At 42.6% G+C, this 21,651-nt stretch overlaps 1 protein-coding gene across 1 annotated transcript in view; it reads right to left on the bottom strand.

Annotated features, from left to right (window-relative positions):
- Positions 1 to 21,651, bottom strand: part of atp8b2 (ATPase phospholipid transporting 8B2) — a 136,440-nt gene that overhangs the window by 52,615 nt on the left and 62,174 nt on the right. The window contains exons 13-21 of the mRNA XM_034174795.1: positions 19,035 to 19,155; positions 13,953 to 14,040; positions 13,823 to 13,857; positions 12,406 to 12,565; positions 12,117 to 12,305; positions 11,342 to 11,457; positions 8,647 to 8,811; positions 5,811 to 5,922; positions 1,071 to 1,176 (exon numbers count right to left, since the gene is read on the bottom strand). Coding sequence (XP_034030686.1) covers positions 1,071 to 1,176; positions 5,811 to 5,922; positions 8,647 to 8,811; positions 11,342 to 11,457; positions 12,117 to 12,305; positions 12,406 to 12,565; positions 13,823 to 13,857; positions 13,953 to 14,040; positions 19,035 to 19,155 — 1,092 coding nt within the window. The remainder of the gene's footprint in view (positions 1 to 1,070; positions 1,177 to 5,810; positions 5,923 to 8,646; positions 8,812 to 11,341; positions 11,458 to 12,116; positions 12,306 to 12,405; positions 12,566 to 13,822; positions 13,858 to 13,952; positions 14,041 to 19,034; positions 19,156 to 21,651) is intronic.

Raw genomic sequence — 21,651 nt, 5'->3', positions numbered from 1 at the left:
GGTATTCAATATGTGCTGGAAAATGCCTTCCAAAAACAGATAACAAAAAAAGGATGTTCTTTAGTGGTTTTCCTATGATAAAAGTAGCTCAGTATTTTACATGTAGTCAAAATGAAAGACATCAGAGGAGAGATAACTCTGTGTAAATGGACTGCATTTACGTATATAGCGTTTCTCCATTGTATCAGATGCTCAAAGCGCTCAATGCCTCACATTCACACCAATGTCAGGGTGCTGCCATACAAGGCGCTCACTACATACCGGGAGAAACTAGGGGATTAAGGACCTTGCCCAAAGGCACTCAGTGATTTTCCAGTCAGGCTGGGATTTGAACCAAGGATCCTCTAGTCTCAAGCCCAGTGCTTAACCACTAGACCATCACCTCCAAAGATCAGTAATTAGCAAGAAGAAATGTGAGGACGGAGCAGGAGGCCAAGGAGAAAGCAACAAAGAGCGAGCAGGAGGCCAAGGAGAGACCAGCCAGGAGGGAGCCGGAGGCCTAGGAGAAGCGTGAGGCCGAGGAGAATAAAAATATTTTGGGACAATGGTACATGCAGTGATCTTTGAAGACTTCATGTTAGATTTCATGTAATGGTGTAATCTGGAAAAAGTGCTTTTCAGACAATTACGTCATCTTTTGTGAAGGTTTAATAACGGCTTTCATACCATCTGCTCGCAAATAATTTACTGTTTGAAATACTGACCGACACTGACCGTGAACTGACCGTGAACCAATCTGCGCCAAAAGTTATTCATCTGGGCACATTCACACAAGGAAGTTTGGTGAAGATCTGTTCAACCGTTCCAAATTATTTGTTCACCGACACAAGATATTACAATACCCAGTGCTACCACATGCACACAGGGCAATAACTGCAGCAAGTTAAAATTAAAATGTATATATTTACAATAAAGGGTAGAAAGAAAGAACCAAAACAGATAACAGAAAAGAAGTGCATTTGCCATGTAAAGAGTATTGATCTTTACATGTATAGGCAGAGACAGAACACAAATGAAGACATTTGTGTCTAATGTGGCCTACATACAGTCTCCCCCATGCTTAGACTGACCTGAGTTCTTGCCGTACACTTTGGACAGTGTGTCCACTGACGATGAACACCTCGGTCATGTCGTCTGTCAGCATCTTACAGGAGTAGCCGATATTGACTGCCGTCTCTATGTGTGAGAGGGAAGTAGGAAGGGAAGGGTCACTGGAGTGGAACTGTATATTATGATGGATAAGGGTGAGGAAGAGAACTAGCAACCTTTTCAACATCACAGATGGAGCCAATACATTATGAAAGCATGCCCTTTGAAGCATTATTGCAAGCTGATGTACAAGAACAACACTAAAACTTTGTTACATCATACTTTGGGTATAGTGAAGAACAGAAGTGACTATTTTTATGTGAAACACTTAAGCTGTTCATTGATACAAAGTGTCACTGCTTTATCATAAACACAAGAACATAACAGACACATATTACAGAAGAACCGCAGAATGTTTTAGCGTTTGCCTCCATTTTCCGTGCGGCAAAGGAAGAGAGCAGGAGCTGATAATCACATATGCGGAAATACATTTACTAAGCAGATTTTGAGCACAAATTAATCAAATTGTGACAATGAATTATATGTCGTTCACACGCGATAACATTTTGAAGACTGTACAAGTTTTTTGTTGATTTTTTCCTCTTTATGGTCACTCTGGGGCTCTGTGGATGTGCACACCTTCGTGTATGCACCTTGAGAGTTGAGTCCTTTCAAGGCACACAGAAAAATGCATCTCCACCTCACACTTTGTTTATGGAAGTCTGGTGGACTTTGGTAAAAAGTGAACATGTCATTATATCTGTATCATGTGCAGATTTGTGTAGTGTGTATGACACCCCCCCCACACACACACACATACACACACACACCGTGTAATTCTCTGCTTGTAGTTTTTGAGTTAATTTCATCAGACAAGATGAGACGAAATGTATTTGTCAACAATTTTTTTCATGACGAAAACGAGACGATGACACTACGTCAGTATTCTAAAACGCTGACTAAAACAAATTAACATGCATTATTAAAAAATGAAAAAAGATTAAATTAAAATGTTTTTGCATGAAATAAAAACTGAAATAAAATCTCTCTCCATTTTCTTTGTTTGAATATGTGGGACATCCTGCACATTCAAACAAAGATGTTCAACAATCTGCTTTTAAAATAACATTATCTCCATTCTATTTCATTCCTCCTGACCGCCAGAGGGCACTGATTAGCACCTGGATTATCCCACGCACATTAACAGAGGCTGAGATGTTATACCAACAAAGTCACGTTAGTGGACGTGGTCTGGGTCATGTTAGCCAACAATATATAAGACCAAGACCATCAGCATCCGGTTCTTTTTCCATCTCTCGCATGAGAGCAGAAAGTCAAATTATTTCAGATCACTTGTCTTGCTGGAACATCGTAACCTTTTGGTAGGTGCTGCCCATACGCATCCCCCAGAGGCTGCAAGACAACTATTTTTTTTCCCTCAGCTAGGCTATCGCTCATGGTGAGTAAACCTGCTTACCACGAGTAAACGATTGGTGACTTAACTTGTTACCGCTAAGTCACACTTGTCTTTGAATGTTTAACTCGTTGGCGTTTGTGTTAGTCGCGCACCACTGGTATATTTTTTAGAATAAGCTGCGTGTTGTGTGTGTTTCTTGCAACGTGGCCAGGCTGTACCGCGCCGACTTGGCCGCTCCGGTGTGTGTTTTTCCCACTTACTGCTCCATTTCCATTTGGTGGCTTGGCATGTTCTTTAAATTGACCTGCATGCTGCAAGTGTAGTCCGCAACATAGCTGTGATGTACCGCGTTGACTTGGCTGCTATGGCGTGACTGTTTTTTTCCGCCTCCTGCTGTACTGCCATTTTGGTAGCTTTGCTCTGCTACTCCACCATTTTGGTGGCTTGGCTCATTGCCATTGGCATCTGTGTTGGTTCATGGTCCTTTTGGCATATTATCTAAATTTAACTTCTGTTGCGAGTGTTCCCCACTCCATTTATACAGCAGCTGTAGACTGGACTGACTGCTGGCATCTTGTTTGAATTGAGCTGTATGTTGCCTGCTGCACCACCATTTTGGTGGCTTAGCTTGTTGCTGTAAAGGTCTGTATTAACCCACGGACCACTTGTGTATTTTTTAGAATTTAGCTGTGTGTTGCGAGTGTTTCCCGCATCGTAGCCGAGACATACCGCGCTGACTTTGGCAGCTGTGGTGCGAGTGTTTCAATGCTTCCTGCTACACCGCTATCTTGGTAGCTTAACTCGTTACAGTTAACGTTTGTGTTAGTCCACAGACTGCTAGCATATTTTTAAAATTAGACTGCTTGTTATGAGTGTTTCCCACTCAGTTTATACAGCAGCTGTGTCTGGGACATACCGCGCTGACTTTGGCCACTGTAGTGTGAGTGTTTTCATTCCCTGCTACAATGCCATTTGGGGATCTAACATTGTAACAACTGTTTGCGTGTCTGAGATGCTGTGATTGCTTTCACCTCACTGCCACGAGCATCCTGGACTGAGTGTGCTTCCCACTTCCTGTTTTACCGTGTTTTGCCACAGGATTTAGCTGCATAGTGTGCTGAGTGTGCTTCACTTACTGCTATGCAACCACAACGTCAACCGCTTTGGTGTACACATGCAGTAGCTGTTTGACGCCTCTGAGCCCAGAGGATGGGCATAATCTATGCCCATCATGTCTTGGGGCTGGACACTTGAAACAAGCACTCACAGAAGACACTTGCTACAATTGCTTTTCTATACCACTGGCTGAGAGATTGGGCAGACTGGCCAGGTTTGAAGTTGAGATGCCCTCTGCAACACTGGCCACCAAATCATGTAAGCTTGCCAATCTCTGCAGAGAGTGGATGATATTCTAACTCTGGTCTCCCGTGCTAGCAGGAATGCAAGACAGACTTACGGTCTGCTCCTCCAGCTGATAGGGAAACTGACTGTAGTGTCAGCAGATGTACCTCTGGGACTCCTGTTTTTGCACCCCTCACAAATATGGCTCAACAGCCTGGGCCTTGACCCCAAACTGCATCAAAACAGGTCTGTGCATGTTCCTGGCCAGTGCCTTTGACTCTTTCGGCCCTGGGGAGACAGGGAGTTCATGGCATGTGGTGTTCCTCTGGGCTCTCTGCCCTCTCACCGAGAGGTCGTTCTAACAGATGCCTCACTTTCAGGTTGGGGTGCAGTGTGGCACCACAGAATGATCAGGGCTGTATGGAGCCCTTGGGAAAGGATTGAGCACATCAATGTGCTAGAGCTGTGGGCTGTTCGGCTAGCTCTGAGGCATTTCTCCCCTGCCTTAGAGGGGAAACGTGCTTGTTCGGTCAGACAACACATCAGCAGTCTACCATATAAACCATCAAGGGGGCACCAGGTCTGTTTATTTCCTGAGAGAAGCCCAGGCGTGCCCAGGCGTGCAGAACTGTGCTGCAGATTTGCTCTGATGACAGAAACCGCCACCAGGCGAGCGACGACTGAACCCGAATGTGGCTCCGATGATCTGGGAAAGGTATGGCAAGGCGGACATCAATCTGTTTACCTCAAACGCCACAACACACTGTCACCTGTGGTTCTGTCTACCAGAACCGAAAGGCTCCTTGGGCCAAGACGCTCTAGCTCACCCTTGCCGGGCCGTTTCCTGTATGGGTTTCCTCCTCTTCTGTTGATCATGCTAACACTACACAGGATATGCATGAGCAATCACACAGTGTTGCTGGTAGGCCCATACTGGCCGGGCAGAACATGGTTCCCCATGATTCTGATGCTCGTCAGCGGGGAGCTGTGGCCTCTCCCTCAGAGGAGGGCCCTTTGTCACAGTTGGAGGGGGGATTTGGTCTCCTCACCCAGAATGTCTTCAGCTGTATATGTGGCCCCTGAAGGGCCGGACTCCATGTTGAACTCTTGTGATCAAGCTGTTGTACAGACTATACTGAACCCCCGTGCGTCCTCCTCTAGGGCATTATATGAGAATAAATGGAAGTTTTTTAACCGTTGGTACAGTACATAGGATTTAGACCCAGAGCGTTGGTCTGTGCCAGTGCTGCTTAGCTATTTTCAAATATTGTTTGACAGTGGGTTTGCTGACTCTGCTATTAAAGTCCATGTTGCTGCTGTCTCTGCTTGGCACATTATGGTGAATAGTCAGTCAATAGGGTCGCACTCTTTGATATGTTGTTTTTTAAGAGGTGCTCTCCAGCTGCGGCCTCCGAGGGTTGCACGTGTGTCATTTTGGAATCTTCCACTGGTCCTAGAGGGCTTATGTTCTCCACTGTTTGAGCCGCGGGGAGGTGGTGACCTCAGATGGTTGTCTGTTAAGACTGCATTCCTCCTTGCAATTTCATCCGAAAGGCGTGTTGGCGAGCTCCATGCCTCATCAATCACTGTGTGCGGTGGAATTCTGATGGGCCAGTGATTACTCTATGGTCTAACCCTTCCTTTCTACCAAAGTGAGGTTTGGCTTTTCATTTTAACCAGCCTGTTCTTTGTGCCCCGCAATCTGGTGCAGAGACTACTTCTACTCTGTCTGCCCCACAATCTAGTCCAGAGACTATTGCAGTACCCACTGTGATCTAATACTGGAAATATGGCAACTGGTCATTTTGCAGTAGTTTTAAACAGTCTTCCACTGATGCAAACACACAATCCCACAGCATACATTTCTCGGCTATCTTGGCATAACATGGATTCATATTCCATGACTGTGTATTGTATGGCCAGCTTTAATTTCTGTGATCTTTCAAAGACGTGTGTACCTCACCCTGCTTGTCTCCAGTGAGAACCCAGATCTTAATGTTGGCCAGAGACAGGACAGCAATGGTCTCTGGGACACCCTCCTGCAGCTTGTCCTCTATGGCTGTGGCACCCAGAAGCTAACACACACAAACATATTCCAACAACAGTCATGGACAAAAGAGGAGGAATGATTGAGAATACATGACTACCTGTTAAATAAGAAAAGACAAGCTCTGGTCAAAGTTATCAACCAATAAAATCAATTATGTTAAATCTGTTTGTAGCAGGAAAATTACTTTCTCGGCAAACATGTAAATCTGATGTTTTTAATGTGAATCCTATAGAGCCCCGTGTATGACATCACATAATAGCAGCTGCAGATCTTTCTTGCTTTAACAGGGGAAGAAATCATGAACGGGGCAGCACGGTGGATTAGTGGTTAGCACTGTTGCCTCACAGCGAGAAGGTCATGGGTTCAATTCCCACCTGTGGCCTTTCTGTGTTGAGTTTGCATGTTCTCCCCGTGTTTGCGTGGGTTTCCTCCAGGTGCTCTGGTTTCCTCCCACATCCAAAAACATGCGGGTTAGGTGGATTGGAATCTTTAAATTGTCCGTAGGTGTGCGTGTGGGTGTGTCTGTGTTTGTTTGTCTGTTTGTGGCCCTGCGACAGACTGGCGTCCTGTCCTGGGTGTACCCCGCCTTGCGCTCTATGACTGCTGGGATAGGCTCCAGCCCCCCGCGACCCTTAATTGGACTAAGCGGTTGAAGATGAGAGAAAGAGAAATCATGAACGTTTCTACGGCATCCATCAAGTGTGAGCCCAGATTTCATGTGTTATTTCTAAAGTGTCTATCTCTGTGGTGTTCTACCATGAAGCTGGGACTGGTAAAAAATGAAAAAACATTGTTATATATAGAGATTCTCCAGCCACAGATGCCTTTAAATCCTTCCGCATTGCCGAGGGGCGTTTTGGTGGCTTCCCTCATCAGTGCCATTTGTGCTGAGCCACTCTGCTTACAGTTTAAGCAGGTTTGTTAAACTGTTATAATCATTCCATAATGTCTGAATTAAATGACCTATAATAACTATGAAACCCACACACACACACACACACACACACACACACACACACACACACACACACACACACTTTCAACTTTAGACCTTTTATCTGTTGAATTCCCAATTAAATAAAGGACTGACTCAGCCAATCGTGTTGCGGTCCCTGAAAATGGGAGATGACACCAAACATGATCAACGTAATAATTTCAGAACAGTTCCTTCGGTGGTATTTTCCTGAGCAATAACACATCACACAGTCTCTAAAATTTGCATGACTGCTGATAGGTTCTGATTTAACCTTAGGGGAAAGAGGTTAGATGAAGACACATGAGAGAAAAGCTCAAGAATTCCTTCCTTTTCTCCAAATAAAAGTGACAAATGCTCAGAAAGGTACTTTACGTTTTATCAAGCACCATGCCACAGCGGTTTGTGCCATGAAATGGACAAATTTTAAGTCTTCTAGCACACAAGATTCATCACCAAGAGCAGACATACTTATTTTTGCTATGGGAATTTCCCCACAACGTCACTGGGGATTCCTCTCAAGTTTTCTCATTCCATACACAGGAAACAGTTGGGGACATGTTTGAATCATGTAAAAACAAAAAAGTAAAAAAAAAAAACCCTCAGGTGTCAACTTAAACTGCATACTATTCTTTCTCTTTCATTATTGCAATCCATGCTAATTTAAATCAAAGAGCCGTTTGTTTTATCATGAAGTGTACAGCGTCACCCTGCCAGTTAAATTAAAATGGACAGTTTTCTGTACTGCAATCTCACATAAGGATTTGCTTTTAATTTCTAATATGCAGCCACAACATGCACAAAACTGAGGTATCATAGTATAATTTGAGAAACTTGTATTTGTTCCACTACTCTCCCCCAAGTCCTTTTGCAGATTCCTGCCAATCTTCATATGTAGATGAGCGATGACCCCGGAATTGCTTTTCAAGGTTTGTTTGGGAAACAGTCAAAATCATTGGGATTAAAGGTCAAACTTTTCACCAAACCTGGGACACATAAGTAGATGGGTTCTGGAATTCCCCAGGAGAGATCACACTGCAAGATCACATTTTTACAAAGGTCAAGGTCAAGTAATTTGTGTTTCAACCCAATTTGGACCACACTTAAGTGGACTCCTCAAATGCCTTGGAAAGGTCAGCTAAGGGTTAGTCATTTGGGTGAAGGTCAAGGTCATTGGGGGTCAAATGTCCCACTGCCGTAGCCCCTGCTTTCTTCATGCCCATGGTTATTATTACCAAGTATATTTACAAAAGGCAAAATTGACTCCAGGCTACCACTAGTCAGACCATTTGACAAGAACTTTTCCAGTATGATGTCAGTCTAAATGCACATAATAGCAGATATAATAGTGGCCTAAAGTATGACTGAACAGTATGGGCAGGAAGAAAAGAAAGGAGAAGGAAAGATGGGCGAAGGCTGTGGGAAATGAGGAAAGTGACACAAAAAATACACAAGTCACAAGCTCCATGAGAGGTTTGGTGCATTCAAGTAGCTTGACAGCGAAAAGGCAACAAAAGCAGAGCAGTGTTTGAGCAAATTAGTATTAAAACTGCCCTGGATCTTCATAAACAAAGAAAAAGGTTAGTAAAGTGTGTATTATGACAGTTAAAAAAGTAGGAAGAATATCAATTATCTCCTGATGTTATTCTACATTGGTTCAGTGCGACAGAACATGCTCTTACTCTCTTTGTCAGTTTTATATTGTTTGAGGAAAGCACAGTTTAATGTTTTTCATCAAGATATGAAACATACACAGTAATGCACGTGCACACTGACCATCATGTCTTGTTCTACTGTTTCATAAACGGCTGCCAGTCGGTCCTCCCTGCAGTGAGTGGCCTTGTCAGCGCAGCGATGGCTCTCTGACCACGCCTCCCACTCATCCTCCGATAGGTCCCTGTAGGCCAGAGCCAGGGTCCTCAGCCCATCTGCGGCATACTCCTGCAGTCATAGTACACACACATACACAGGAGAGGAAAGGTTTGCTGACCTTGAAGTTGCAGATGACGGTGTGACCCCAGTGGATACCCTGAGTGCAGCACTTGAGAAGTTGAGTGAGCAATCAAAGTGTCTGTGTTTGCAACTGAGTAAGATTAAGGCTTTCAATGACTTCCTGGACTTGACCATCCGAAGTGTATCTGCACGTGGTGAAAGTCTTGGACTTGTAGAGACATGTATTTATCTCTGCAGCGACATTCATGTCTCTGGGTCCTCGATGTTTGAGTTCGGGCAGGTTAACCACATACACAAAAATTGTAATAAAATTTACGAAAAAGTAGTGCACAAACATTTGTACATATCAGACATATTCATCATCTGGCAGGGGGTGATGACGTTACCAAAAACTAAAAAGAATGAAAAGGCAAAAATATGCCTTAGACTTATTATTACTGTTATTTTAACCATTGTCCTAACATGTTTCTGTCCGTTAAATGCAAACTGTGTGTTGCACATGCATGTGGAAATTCGAAGGAATATGCACTAAATATTTTGCTTTTCTTTTCATATAATATGAGAGAATTGGATCTGTTTTTTATTAGTATGACTTAAGCAGAGGGCCACCCCTTTGAGTCTGGACTGCTTGAGGTTTCTTCCTCAAATCATCAGAGGGAGTTATTCCTTACCACTGTTGCCTGTGTGCTTGCTGTAGGGGTTGGTGAGGTTAGAACTTACACAGGAAATTTTGCTGAGTAAAATTTACTCTGCTGAGAAAGCATCTGATCCCAGTCCAAACAGAGTGAATTATACTCTATCACGGAGCTAAATCAATTTAAAACAGTGTAAAATCAACTCTTATTGGAGTAAAACCACTTGCATTGAACAGATGGTCGCAGACAGAATGGTCCTCCGTCAGCCCTGACGTCACTGCGCTTACGTCATTAGCCACGGTTCACTGACAATCACCTCGTTTCTGCTTCAAACTGCACTCCAGTCATCATTTATCTCAGCGACAGATATCTGAAACTTTGGTACAGCAATCCTATCCGCATAAATTCAGCAATATTCCATAAAAACAGACAGAGGAAGTGATCAGAGTGGTGAGGCTGCACAAGCTGCTAGGTGATGCGTTCACTGCACGTCGGACATTTCAATGCATCACCTTTTAAAGCCTCGTTTCTGCTTAAAACAGCCTCGCTTCTTTCTGCTTAAAACTGACTGCAAAATGATTCAAGAGGTTTTACCTTGTCATCTGATAGTTAATAATCCCATTAATCCATTTGATCACTTTGGGTGGAGCGACTCTGTGTCACACAGGCGGCTGGGCTCCAGCATGACACATGCACAGTGGAGGCAGGGCAGACCAATATTTAGGGGTGGACCGTTCAGTCTGCCACAACTGTTGAGCTGATTCACTCTATGATAGAGTGTAATTTACTCTATTTAGGCTGGGATCAAATGCTATCCCAGCAGAGTAAATTTAACTCAGCAAAATTTTCTGTGTACTTGTGTGAAGCGCCTTGAGGCAGCTTTGCTGTGATTGGGTGGTATATTAATGAAATGAAATGGCAATACGCTGGATCGGGAGATGCCTGGGAAGAGCTTAAAGAGTCATGAGGTCACTGGGCAAAGGTGTTTGGTGATGCTGTAATATTTGCAGGAGAACACAGGTCCAAGGCTTTCTGGGTTCTGGCGCTTTGTGTTTTACTGCATGATTATTTTGATTCTTGAACACTAACCAAGATGTCCTTGGTACCAGGTCTGTAGGACCCCTGGGTTCCGCTGGAATGGCTTCGTGTCCAACAAACAGTTCCATAGTCTAAGGTGAGAAGTATCACTTGCATTTTGAGGGAGCATTAGCTGTGACATTTTGTCCATGTGGCATGTTTCTCTGTGCATGATTGCAAGTGCTTCAGTGTTGAGGACCCCAGTGGCTGGAAAAGGCCAAAGGGACACGCACATTTAACCTGGTCGTGGCTGATAGATGGTGACTTTCAAGATGTGGGGATGGACCGGTTGTCTACTTGAGTGGTTGTCATGCAGGACCCAAGATGTTTAGGTGGTGTTGTGGATGCAGCAACACAGAGCACCAGTCCATCCTCCCAGAAGTGACGCACACATTATACAATGAGGACACATGAGCACCCCTCAGTACTCCTAGAGTTTCATACAGTATTCTGATTACATTCTGTCCAATCCAAAGGTAAAACCATCATGGGTTTTCCTCATGTCAAGATGCAATTCATCATCTACTTCTGCAGCGTCATGTTGGTTGTATTTGGGCGGCTACTTGAATGGAGGTGAGCAGAATTAATTTTTCAGAAACAATTTCTTAGTATCTACTCATAATCACAGAATTCACAGGCTGCATGCTTGGATACAACTAAACCTAACTGAGAAACTGATAATTCAGTTGGACTCTCACTGTAAATATATTTTTTGAGGTCAGTTGTAACACTAGATGGCACTGGTGTTCCATGCAAATGGAGCATAAATTGTCTTCCAGTCTAAGCCGTGCATGTGCATTACTCACGTTGAGGTGGTCTGAGGTGATGTTCATCAGTTCCTGGTTGGAATGGTGGAGTCTCTCCAAAAGAACAGTATCAGCTCCTTTACAGTACAGACGAATCCTGCCCTCTGGATTACGTACTGAAAATAAAAATAACAGTGAAATGAAGAGAACATAAATGCTTTTCAGACCATGTGGCACTGATTTATAAATATCACCTCTGTGGCTCGTGGTCAGTGCTGTTTATAGAACAGAGATTGTTGGTAGATTTTGAGTGATTTATGTGGAATGATTTCTGGGCAGTTTTCCAGTATTTTGCAAGAACACAAATCATTTAAAGACACAGTGACTTCTCATTGGAAGGCCAACTGTGATAGCTTATATCCTGTCAGATCACAACATAAAACAACTATATGGTTTGTATCAAGCCATATTTAGTCATATATTTATACTTATGGTGTTGTTGGCCATCAGAAAGAAACTAACAAACAAGCTAATTTCAAGCTACATGTACAATAACTAACAATACAATAACAACATACAGTATATGTTGGTAAGGTAAAAGCTGCATCTGCTCCTAATTTCTGCCAGCCCCGTGATGATAAGATTATTACCTGGAGCAAGGCCACATATGCTGATACAGTCCTAGATTTCAGAGGGGTTTTGTTCCCCTAACAAATAGTACAGATTCTATGCAAACTCATATTACTCTTGTTTTAATCTGATGTTTTTAAACTACATTTTGATTGACATGCTCATTTTCATAAAACCAAATGAGAAAATAATGAGCCCTTCATACCTATAACAGACATTCTTTTGCGTATGTTGTTGAAGTCCAGGATGGCCAGCAGGGTATAGGTGACCGGTCGTCCCATCTCTGTGGTTGTGATTGTCCCAGGCGTCCGCGAGCGAAAAACAAAGCCAAAGTTTCGAGCTGCTGTCACTAGAGCGCCCTCATCAGGAGACTGAGCCTTGTACACCAACTCGCCTGGTTGCCGAGATAAACAAATAAATGATGATGATGATGATGACATAAATTTTCATCGATATTCAACCTCCCAGGTTCCCTCCCCTCTTTTCTTGCTCACCCTCATTCTTCTCCTCGCTCATGACTGTGTGACAGAGGGAGAGCAGGCGAAAGAACTCTTGAGTGTATGTGTCCCCGACTTTTACTGATTCCAGCAGGGTGTCATCATAGAAACAGAATTCTGGGTCAGCAAGGGGGTTGAAGGGAGTGAAGTCCAATCTCTAAGGATAAATGAATACAGAGTGTTGTAAAGCAGGTGCACATACAGCATGCACACACGTTTTGTAAGACAATATGGATACTATCTTTACAGTTTAAAGCACATGGTCTATCACATGTGGTGCAAATGCTTTTAGGGTGCGTACATGCCCAATTTGCTATGTAAAGGGAGCTTAAATTGATTGCAAACTTGGATACTGGACTGAAAGGGGTTGGATTTATCCTCTTCATTAGTTATGCCTTTAAAACACAAGTGCACCATGTGCTTGTGGTATTGCTACTGAAGGGCCACAATTAGAAGTGACAACTTTTCTGGTGAGGAAAAATATCTGCCTGCAGAAAGCGTATGCTTGGAAACAGGCAAAACAGACAAGATAAGATGTTGTGCCTGCTATAACAGTTGGATTATGAATGAGTGTCCACTGACCCCTATGCATGTAAGGTGCAGCTGTTTCAGCTGGCCTTTGACATGGACCAAATGAAGAGACGTATGGACCTGCAGTACCTTCTAAGGTAAGTTAAAAACAGTTCAGTCTGTGTAACTGGTAAGGTGTTACAGTGTACTCTATCTCTGCACTGGGATAAGGAGGGATTGTGTGAGTTTACTTTTTCTGTTAAGGTGGGGGTGACTACTACCTGTAATGCGCTTTTGGATTTTTGGATCAAAGCACAAGTGGTTATGCATCTTAATGATTCAATAAAAATCATATTTACAGTCTAGACCCCCTATGACAACTGAATCTCCCCCATTCATCCACCAGCTCTCTCTGATGCCAGATAGAAAGAAAAGCAGTGTAAAAATATGATATAAACCGGTTATTAGATTTTGAATTTTACATAGTTATTACCTTTATCACATAAAATACATATTAATTTTTGTTGTCAATTCACTTTCATAGTCCTATGATGTGCTGATGAATATCCTTGTTCAGAGTGTACGCCCTTCGTGCACCTGCCCAAGTGAGGATATCTGACTATTGTGCCCTGGCAACAGTAGGAATACACTGTGCTGGACTTTAGATTGGGTTTTTGCTGGCCTTGCATATGTTGTTGAAGTTGTGCCCCATGATACCAATGCACTTGCAATGCACTGAGAACACCTCATTTTTTTGGCCAACAGCCACACACAAGTGCAAGTGGACTCATGATTAAGAGGGAGTGAGCGTTGGGAATGAAATCACAACTGCATGGGTGGAAACTAGCAAGAAGTCTCACAACAGGAGCTGTGCATTGCTTTGTATGTTTGTAAGGCTGCTTACCTTTTGCCGAGGTTCCAGTGGGTCTGTTACTTCACCTAACAGTAATACATGACACATGCACAGTGTAAACACTGATATATGTGTGTACTTCTTGTACGTGCATGTGCATTATGAATGTGTGTTCACTTACCATAAGTCTGTCCGTTGATGGAACACTTGTTAAAGCTCATGATGTTCTGAGTAAGAGTTCCAGTCTTGTCACTAAAAATATATTCAACCTGAAGGAAATAACTCAAAATGTAACATTATGCTTCCCAAAATCCATATAATAACTTGAAGCCTGTTCCAACAGCTGTAGCAGTTATGCATCACACAGACCACAAAATTTCCAAACTGAACCTTGGAGAGGGAGTGTGCATAAGGAAAGAAGGCCCACAGAGGTTTGCCATTCTCTCCAAGAATTCCCTCTTTCTTCAAACAACAGTGATGAATGTCAAGAAAAGTACTTATTTTACATTTTTGCTTTGATATTATTGTCAAGCAGCATTGTTTTATGTCATATAGTGGGCATGTTTTCAGTCATCTAACCATACGATTCATCATGAAGAGCAGCCATATTTGTTTTTGTTGATGCGGTCCATTATTCTTTACTGCCCAAACAGGGAGCATCAGGTTATATTTGAATACAGTAACACTTACAAAGCCAGGTGCAGACTCAAACCTAATACTGTGTTCCTTTTCTTTCATTATAAGATGTTAATTTAAATCAAGATGCAATAGAGGGATTCCATGTGTCAGTGCGCCCGCCTGGAAGTAGCCCTCGTGCAATGCATCACAGGATAGTTTGTATGCCTACAGCTGGCATCTATGGAAGTAAACAAAGACGGATGCAGTACTTTTAAGCTAATTTTGAACCTAGAAGAAGAATTGCAGAATTGCAAGTTTAAAAAGCAAGAAAAAGGATCTGATAGAGCGGTGAGTTCCGACTAACTTGCTTGTACGAGTTACTACCTTGTGAGTGATGGGGTAAATTGCACATATTTAGAGGTTATATATCAAATGTTCATAAAATGCTTAATATTTGTCCTTTTTCCATGGGAAAAAGCTGCTGTAATAGAGATAATCTTGGCTACACATCTTTGAGATCATTCAGATGAGTAAGTGTAGGTTGCATTGTCTCTGTGCTGAGCCAAGCACACGCATTTCTTGGTGGATGGGACTCTGAACCTCTGGAGAAAAAGACAAAGAAAGAAAGAAAGAAAGAAAGAAAGAAAGAAAGAAAGAAAGAAAGAAAGAAAGAAAGAAAGAAAAAGTTGTTTCTGCACTAAATCGCAGCAGGAGAAAGCTGCTCTGCACGGTGGGATTTACTAAGTTGCGTGTCAAATGGTGGCTGCGATTTTGCCACAAGTTGTAGACAATACTACTATATTGGCGGTTTTGATGGAAGTGGTTTGAGTCAAAAAACCGTTAGTGTGTCTACTATGTAGGTTTTCTGGCTGCTGTGGACTCGGTGGGTTGATGTCGGCTTGAACTTACTAAACTTTCCCTTTTTTCCAGTCCTTCCAACATTGTGAATCCACTTATTTCTAAGTGTTGCATTCTTACGAAAAACACAGCAGTTCAGATGTTTATCCCAGAGATTGCATAGAAACAACAAGTAATCCCCGGTATTCTGAGCCTTTTGTTTACTTTCTGAGCATGTCTGTGCATCCGCAACAGGCACACATTTCCCAAAATCCACTGCTCCACCAAAATCAGACCTGTTTCCGGTGGGTGTTGGACTCTGCCAGGGCTGCCCCTGCTCATCAATCTTGTTTGTGAACATCACAAACAGGACTGCAACCCAGATAAGCAGCAGAAAATGAATGAATAAATGTCTGAATAGAACAGCACAGTTATAATACACCATGGTGATATAGGATTCCTATTTTAAGTATTTTAGACTGTTGCTTCAGCTATTTGCTTCCCAACTTTCCTGTGGGCTCTTACTGTAGAATACACTTAAAGAAAACTGTAAATATTCCTTGATCAGCATCTGGAAAGGAATGTGGATCCGTCATAAATAAAATTTGACCACAATGCAAAATTGTAAGATTGTTATGTTGGTATATGGGGGAGGTTGTGGGCATGCAGTTAGTGCACTTTTTTCCATAGCAGAAGATTTCCTGTTCTCCGTGTCATATGGAGTTGCGTCAGGAAGGGTGTCCGGTGTAAAACCTGCGCCAAATCTACATGCCGACCCATTTCGGATCTGTTGTGGTGAGGCAGAGCGAAAAAAGAGAGAAGAAGAAGAAGGAACATACTTTTCTTAGTCTTGGTAAATGTGAGCTGCAGAGAAGTAACGTGGACAATATCCCATATGGCTGTGTTTCCCAACCAGGGGTACGCGGAGGTACTGCAGGGGGTACGCGGTGCACGGGGAGTTTTTTTTTTTTTTTAAGGTGTCACACAAAAGCGTAGTCCCAAGCTAACTCGTAATATGTGGACAAAAGAATGTCTGCTGTGGAATTTAGTAATATTCTATTTATTTAATAAAATTTCAAAGATAAATCTTCTCAGCAATGTGTCATGTCGAGCTCATCAATAACGGTACGCATGTGCTACAACTCATTTCCCCGGGAAGACAATGACCTGTGACACAAAATACAAAAGCATAGCAACCGATGGATAAATGGTTAAAACGTGCAGTTTCTCTGGATCCAAGGGGTTTGGAGGAGACAACAGAGAAACAAGAAAAAGGCCAAAGCTAAACCTAGGCAGTACAATGAAAACTACATTTTGTATGGTTTCACCACGTCAACGTCTTTGGAACTACCGCAGCCTCAGTGTTTCTTCTGTGGTGAAATTCTGGCTAACAGCGCAATGAAGCCAGCACATTTGCAGCGACACCAGAGCACCAAGCACCCTGCAAAAGTAGGGAAAACTGAAGAGTACTACAAACAAAAGCTGTCAGAATTTAAGTCAGGTCAGATTCAAAATACAATGATGAAAGCCACTAATGTGTCGAGCAAAGCCCTGGAGGCGTCTTACACCGTATCGCTGCTTGTGGCACAAACAAAAACTCCTCACTCAATTGTTGAAGAACAAATTCTCCCTGCAGCGACTCGCATGGCTGAAATAATGATAGACAAAAAAGCAGCTGAGACATTCAAGAAAGTTCCCCTGTCAAACAACACCGTGGCCCGTCGGATTGATGATATGGCTCTTGATATTGCGGGACAAGTCGTGGACAAAATAAAACGAGCCGGTCAGTTCGCTTTGCAGCTGGATGAAATGACAGATGTGAGTGGAGAAGCGCAGCTCCTGGCCTTCGTTCGTTACAAAGATGTGTCAGACATAAACGAGCATATTTTGTTTTGCAAAAGACTGCCAGGAAAGACAACCAGGGAGAAAATGTTTCAGGTTATTGACAGTTTTTTCAAAGAGCACAATATACAGTGGAAACAATGCAGCCACATCTGTACTGATGGCGCAGCTGCAATGACTGGGAGCGTGAAGGGACTATTCGGACAAGTGAAAAAGGTAAACCCCGACATGAAATGGATGCCTAGTATTATCCACCGCGAAGCACTGGCTAGTAAGAGAATGACGCTGTGAAGATGATCAACTTCATCCAATCCCGGCCACTAAATCACAGACTGTTCGAAACTCTTTGCCACGAGAGCGGCGCGCAACACGACCAGCTATTGCTTCACACAGACGTCCGCTGGCTGTCTCGTGGGGAAAACGCTACTGAGGCTTTATGAACTTCGCAGTGAAGTTTTTGCGTTTTTGAAGGAGCAGCTGCATCCTCTTGCTGTGGTGTTTGAGGATGCCAATTGGGTGGCATGTCTGGCATATCTCGCTGATGTGTTTACCAAACTCAACGAGCTCAACCTTTCACTCCAGGGCAAGGAGTCACACGCCCTGAGGATGTACAAGAAAGTGGAAGGGTTCACAAAAAAGCTCAATCTGTGGCAAAGGAAATGTGAGGAGGGTGATGTGAGCCATTTCCCATTACTTCATGCACATCTTGCCACTACTGATGTCACTAGGGCTCCAGTGGTAAAACTGGTGGAAGAACATATATCCAAACTCAACTCAGATTTTAACCAATACTTTCAGGATATTGATAAAAAGTCAGAAAGCCTGGATTGGGTGAGGGACCCATTCACCCCAACTGAGAGCAGCAACAAGCTTCCCGCAAGGCTGCAGGAGCAGCTGCTGGATGTGTCCTCTGACCGGGGCCTGAAAGTGGCACATAGAGAAAAGACATTGACACAGTTTTGGTGTAATGTGGAGAAGGAATATCCTGAATTGGGAAAACATGCACTGATTGAACTTTTACCTTTTGGGTCAACATATATGTGTGAGGTGACCTTCTCAGCTCTGACACACATAAAAACAAATAAGAGGAACAGGCTGGATGTGGAGAACAGCCTGCTAGCAGCTGTTTCCACATTGTCCCCAGATCTAGCAAAGCTGATGAAAGACAAGCAAGCTCAAGTGTCTCACTAAAGACCAGATTATACTACAGTAGTGAGTATTTTGATGAAGGTTTTGTTTCAGATATTAACTATTAAAAAGCCTGTTTATGGAGGACTGTTTATGAAGGAGACTCCAGTTTTGTGATGAATGTTACATGAGTTATGTTAATGTATTCTTTAAAAAGAGAGAAATGAGTTATGTTAATGTATTCTTAAGTTAGATATAACAAAAGAAAGGTTATTTTTAGTATTCATAATATTTTTGTTAATTATTTATATTCCAAGAAAAAAAATCTTTATTCTTATGTTGAATTAAGGTTTAAAAGAGAGAGAGAAAGCCTGAGAATTTTATGTTAAAGTTAAGGAGATTAAATAAAATGTTTTTCATGTAATAACCACTGTGTTGTGCTCTACTTTTGAAGAATCATCAACGCATATGTGTGAGGGGGTACTCGTGGTGTGACAAGAAGGCTCAGGGGGTACTCAGGCCAAAAAAGGTTGGGAAACACTGCCATATGGGATAGTGGCCTTCAAAGTTTAGTCAATATTCAGCAACAGAAAGGAAAGTTTACAGGAAGTGACAAATTGGAACCCACTGCATGTTATATATCATTTTAAAGCTTATAATACATTGTATTTGAAATATTGGGAATTTTAGAATAATTACCTCAGAAATTTAAAATTCGTGGGATAGCTCACTTTACCTCTCAGCAGTTCAGGTCCATCCCATGTGAGTTGCCTTGTAGTTGTTTCTGGTGTAACACATTTAAACCACAGATGATACAGATCCTGAGTCAGCTGCTCACCTGGCCCAGCTCCTCGTTCAGCGTGGTGGTCCTGGCCTCAGCTGCTGTGTTACACTGGGAGCAGAACATCCGCTGGTCCCAGTTGATAAAGTAGCTATGACCCAACCTGATGACCTCCACACTGATATGGAAACATAAAAGAGAGGGGAGAAAAGAAACGTGGTCTGAGTAACAGCCTAAATCAGTGGACTTCTCAGAGAAACAATCATCCTGATGTGAAATCTGAAGAAACGTTTTCATGTGTTCATATTATTATGTCTGAGTCACCAGTCACGTTATCAATAGTCACATTATCAAGAGTCAATCACAGAGTCATTGAAGTAAAACTAAACAGGGTGCAAGTACATGTGGAACAGACTAAACTAATACAGTAGTGTTCAGAATAATAGTAGTGCTATGTGACAAAAGATTAATCCAGGTTTTGAGTATATTTCGTATTGTTACATGGGAAACAAGATACCAGTAGATTGAGTAGATTCTCACAAATCCAACAAGACCAAGCATTCATGATATGCACACTCTTAAGGCTATGAAATTGGGCTATTAGTAAAAAAAAGTAGAAAAGGGGGTGTTCACAATAATAGTAGCATCTGCTGTTGATGCTACAAACTCAAAACTATTATGTTCAAACTGCTTTTTTAGCAATCCTGTGAATCACTAAACTAGTATTTAGTTGTATAACCACAGTTTTTCATGATTTCTTCACATCTGCAAGGCATTAATTTTGTTGGTTTGGAACCAAGATTTTGCTCGTTTACTAGTGTGCTTGGGGTTATTGTCTTGTTGAAACACCCATTTCAAGGGCATGTCCTCTTCAGCATAAGGCAACATGACCTCTTCAAGTATTTTGACATATCCAAACTGATCCATGATACCTGGTATGCGATATATAGGCCCAACACAATAGTAGGAGAAACATGCCCATATCATGATGCTTGCACCATCATGCTTCACTGTCTTCACTGTGAACTGTGGCTTGAATCCACAGCATGTCTTTTTCCTGGTTCTCTCCCTCAGCCCCAACCAGTCCCAGCAGAAGACTGCCCCTCCCTGAGCCTGGTTCTGCTGGAGGTTTCTTCCTGTTAAAAGGGAGTTTTTCCTTCCCACTGTAGCCAAGTGCTTGCTCACAGGGGGTCGTTTTGACCGTTGGGGTTTTACATAATTATTGTATGGCCTTGCCTTACAATATAAAGCGCCTTGGGGCAACTGTTTGTTGTGATTTGGCGCTATATAAAAAAATTGATTGATTGATTGATTGATTGAATTCAGAGTTTGGGGGTCGTCTCACAAACTGTCTGCGGCACTTGGACCCAAAAAGAACCATTTTACTCTCATCAGTCCACAAAATATTCCTCCATTTCTCTTTAGATCAGTTGATGTGTTCTTTGGCAAATTGTAACCTCTTCTGCACGTCTTTTATTTAACAGAGGGACTTTGCGGGGGATTCTTGCAAATAAATTAGCTTCACACAGGTGTCTTCTAACTGTCACAGCACTTACAGGTAATTCCAGACTGTCTTTGATCAATCCTGGAGCTGATCAATGGGTGAGCCTTTGCCATTCTTGTTATTCTTCTATCCATTTTGATGGTTGTTTTCCGTTTTATTCCACGCGTCTCTGTTTTTCTTTTTTTTGTCAATTTTAAAGCATTAGAGATCATTGTAGATGAACAGCCTATAATTCTTTGCGCATAAGTTTTCCCCTCTCTAATCAACTTTTTAATCAAACTACACTGTTCTTCTGAACAATGTCTTGAACGTCCCATTTTCCTCAGGCTTTTAAAGAGAAAAGCATGTTCAACAGGTGCTGGCTTCATCCTTAAATAGGGGACACCTGATTCACACCTGTTTGTTCCACAAAACTGACGAACTCACTGACTGAATGCCACACTACTATTATTGTGAACACCATCTTTTCTACTTTTTTTACTAATAGCCCAATTTCATAGCCTTAAGAGTGTGAATATCATGAATGCTTGGTCTTGTTGGATTTGTGAGAATCTACTGAATCTACTGGTACCTTGTTTCCCATGTAACAATAAGAAATACTCAAAACCTGGATTAATCTTTTTAGTCACATAGCACTACTATTATTCTGAACACTACTGTATGTTGGAAGAGCTTCGGAGCTGTTTTTCTGACTTGATGCTGGAGCTGGCAATTAACAGAATTCCAAACAGACCAACAAAAGACCTTAAGTTACATAAGACCTTACACCCGCTTGCACACACTTATGATTTAGCTGATTATATTTACACATTTGACATGGGTGTGGAGGGACTGTGTTGGATGAGATGTCTCTTCAACATTGCGGGGATGTCTGGGACAATACCAAAGGAGTGGAAAACTGTGGTGGTGATCCTCATATTTAAAAAAGGGGCCAGAGAGTGTGTGCCAACTGCAGCAAGGGCATCACACCGCTGCTCCTTTGCATTGAGAGGAACCAGCTGAGGTGGTTCGGGCATCTGGTAAGGATGCCTCCTGGGCACCTCCCTAGGGAGGTGTTGAAGGCACGTCCAGCTGGGAGGAGACTCCGAGGAAGACCCAGGACTAAGTAAAGAGACTATGTGTCCACACTGGACAGGGAACACCTCGGAATCCCACAGTCAAGGGGTGGTA

Source organism: Thalassophryne amazonica, chromosome 7 (genome assembly GCF_902500255.1).
Source record: "Thalassophryne amazonica chromosome 7, fThaAma1.1, whole genome shotgun sequence".
Lineage (NCBI taxonomy): Eukaryota > Metazoa > Chordata > Actinopteri > Batrachoidiformes > Batrachoididae > Thalassophryne > Thalassophryne amazonica.
Note: the sequence above shows the minus strand (reverse complement) of the source record. Positions and strands in the feature narration are given on the sequence as shown.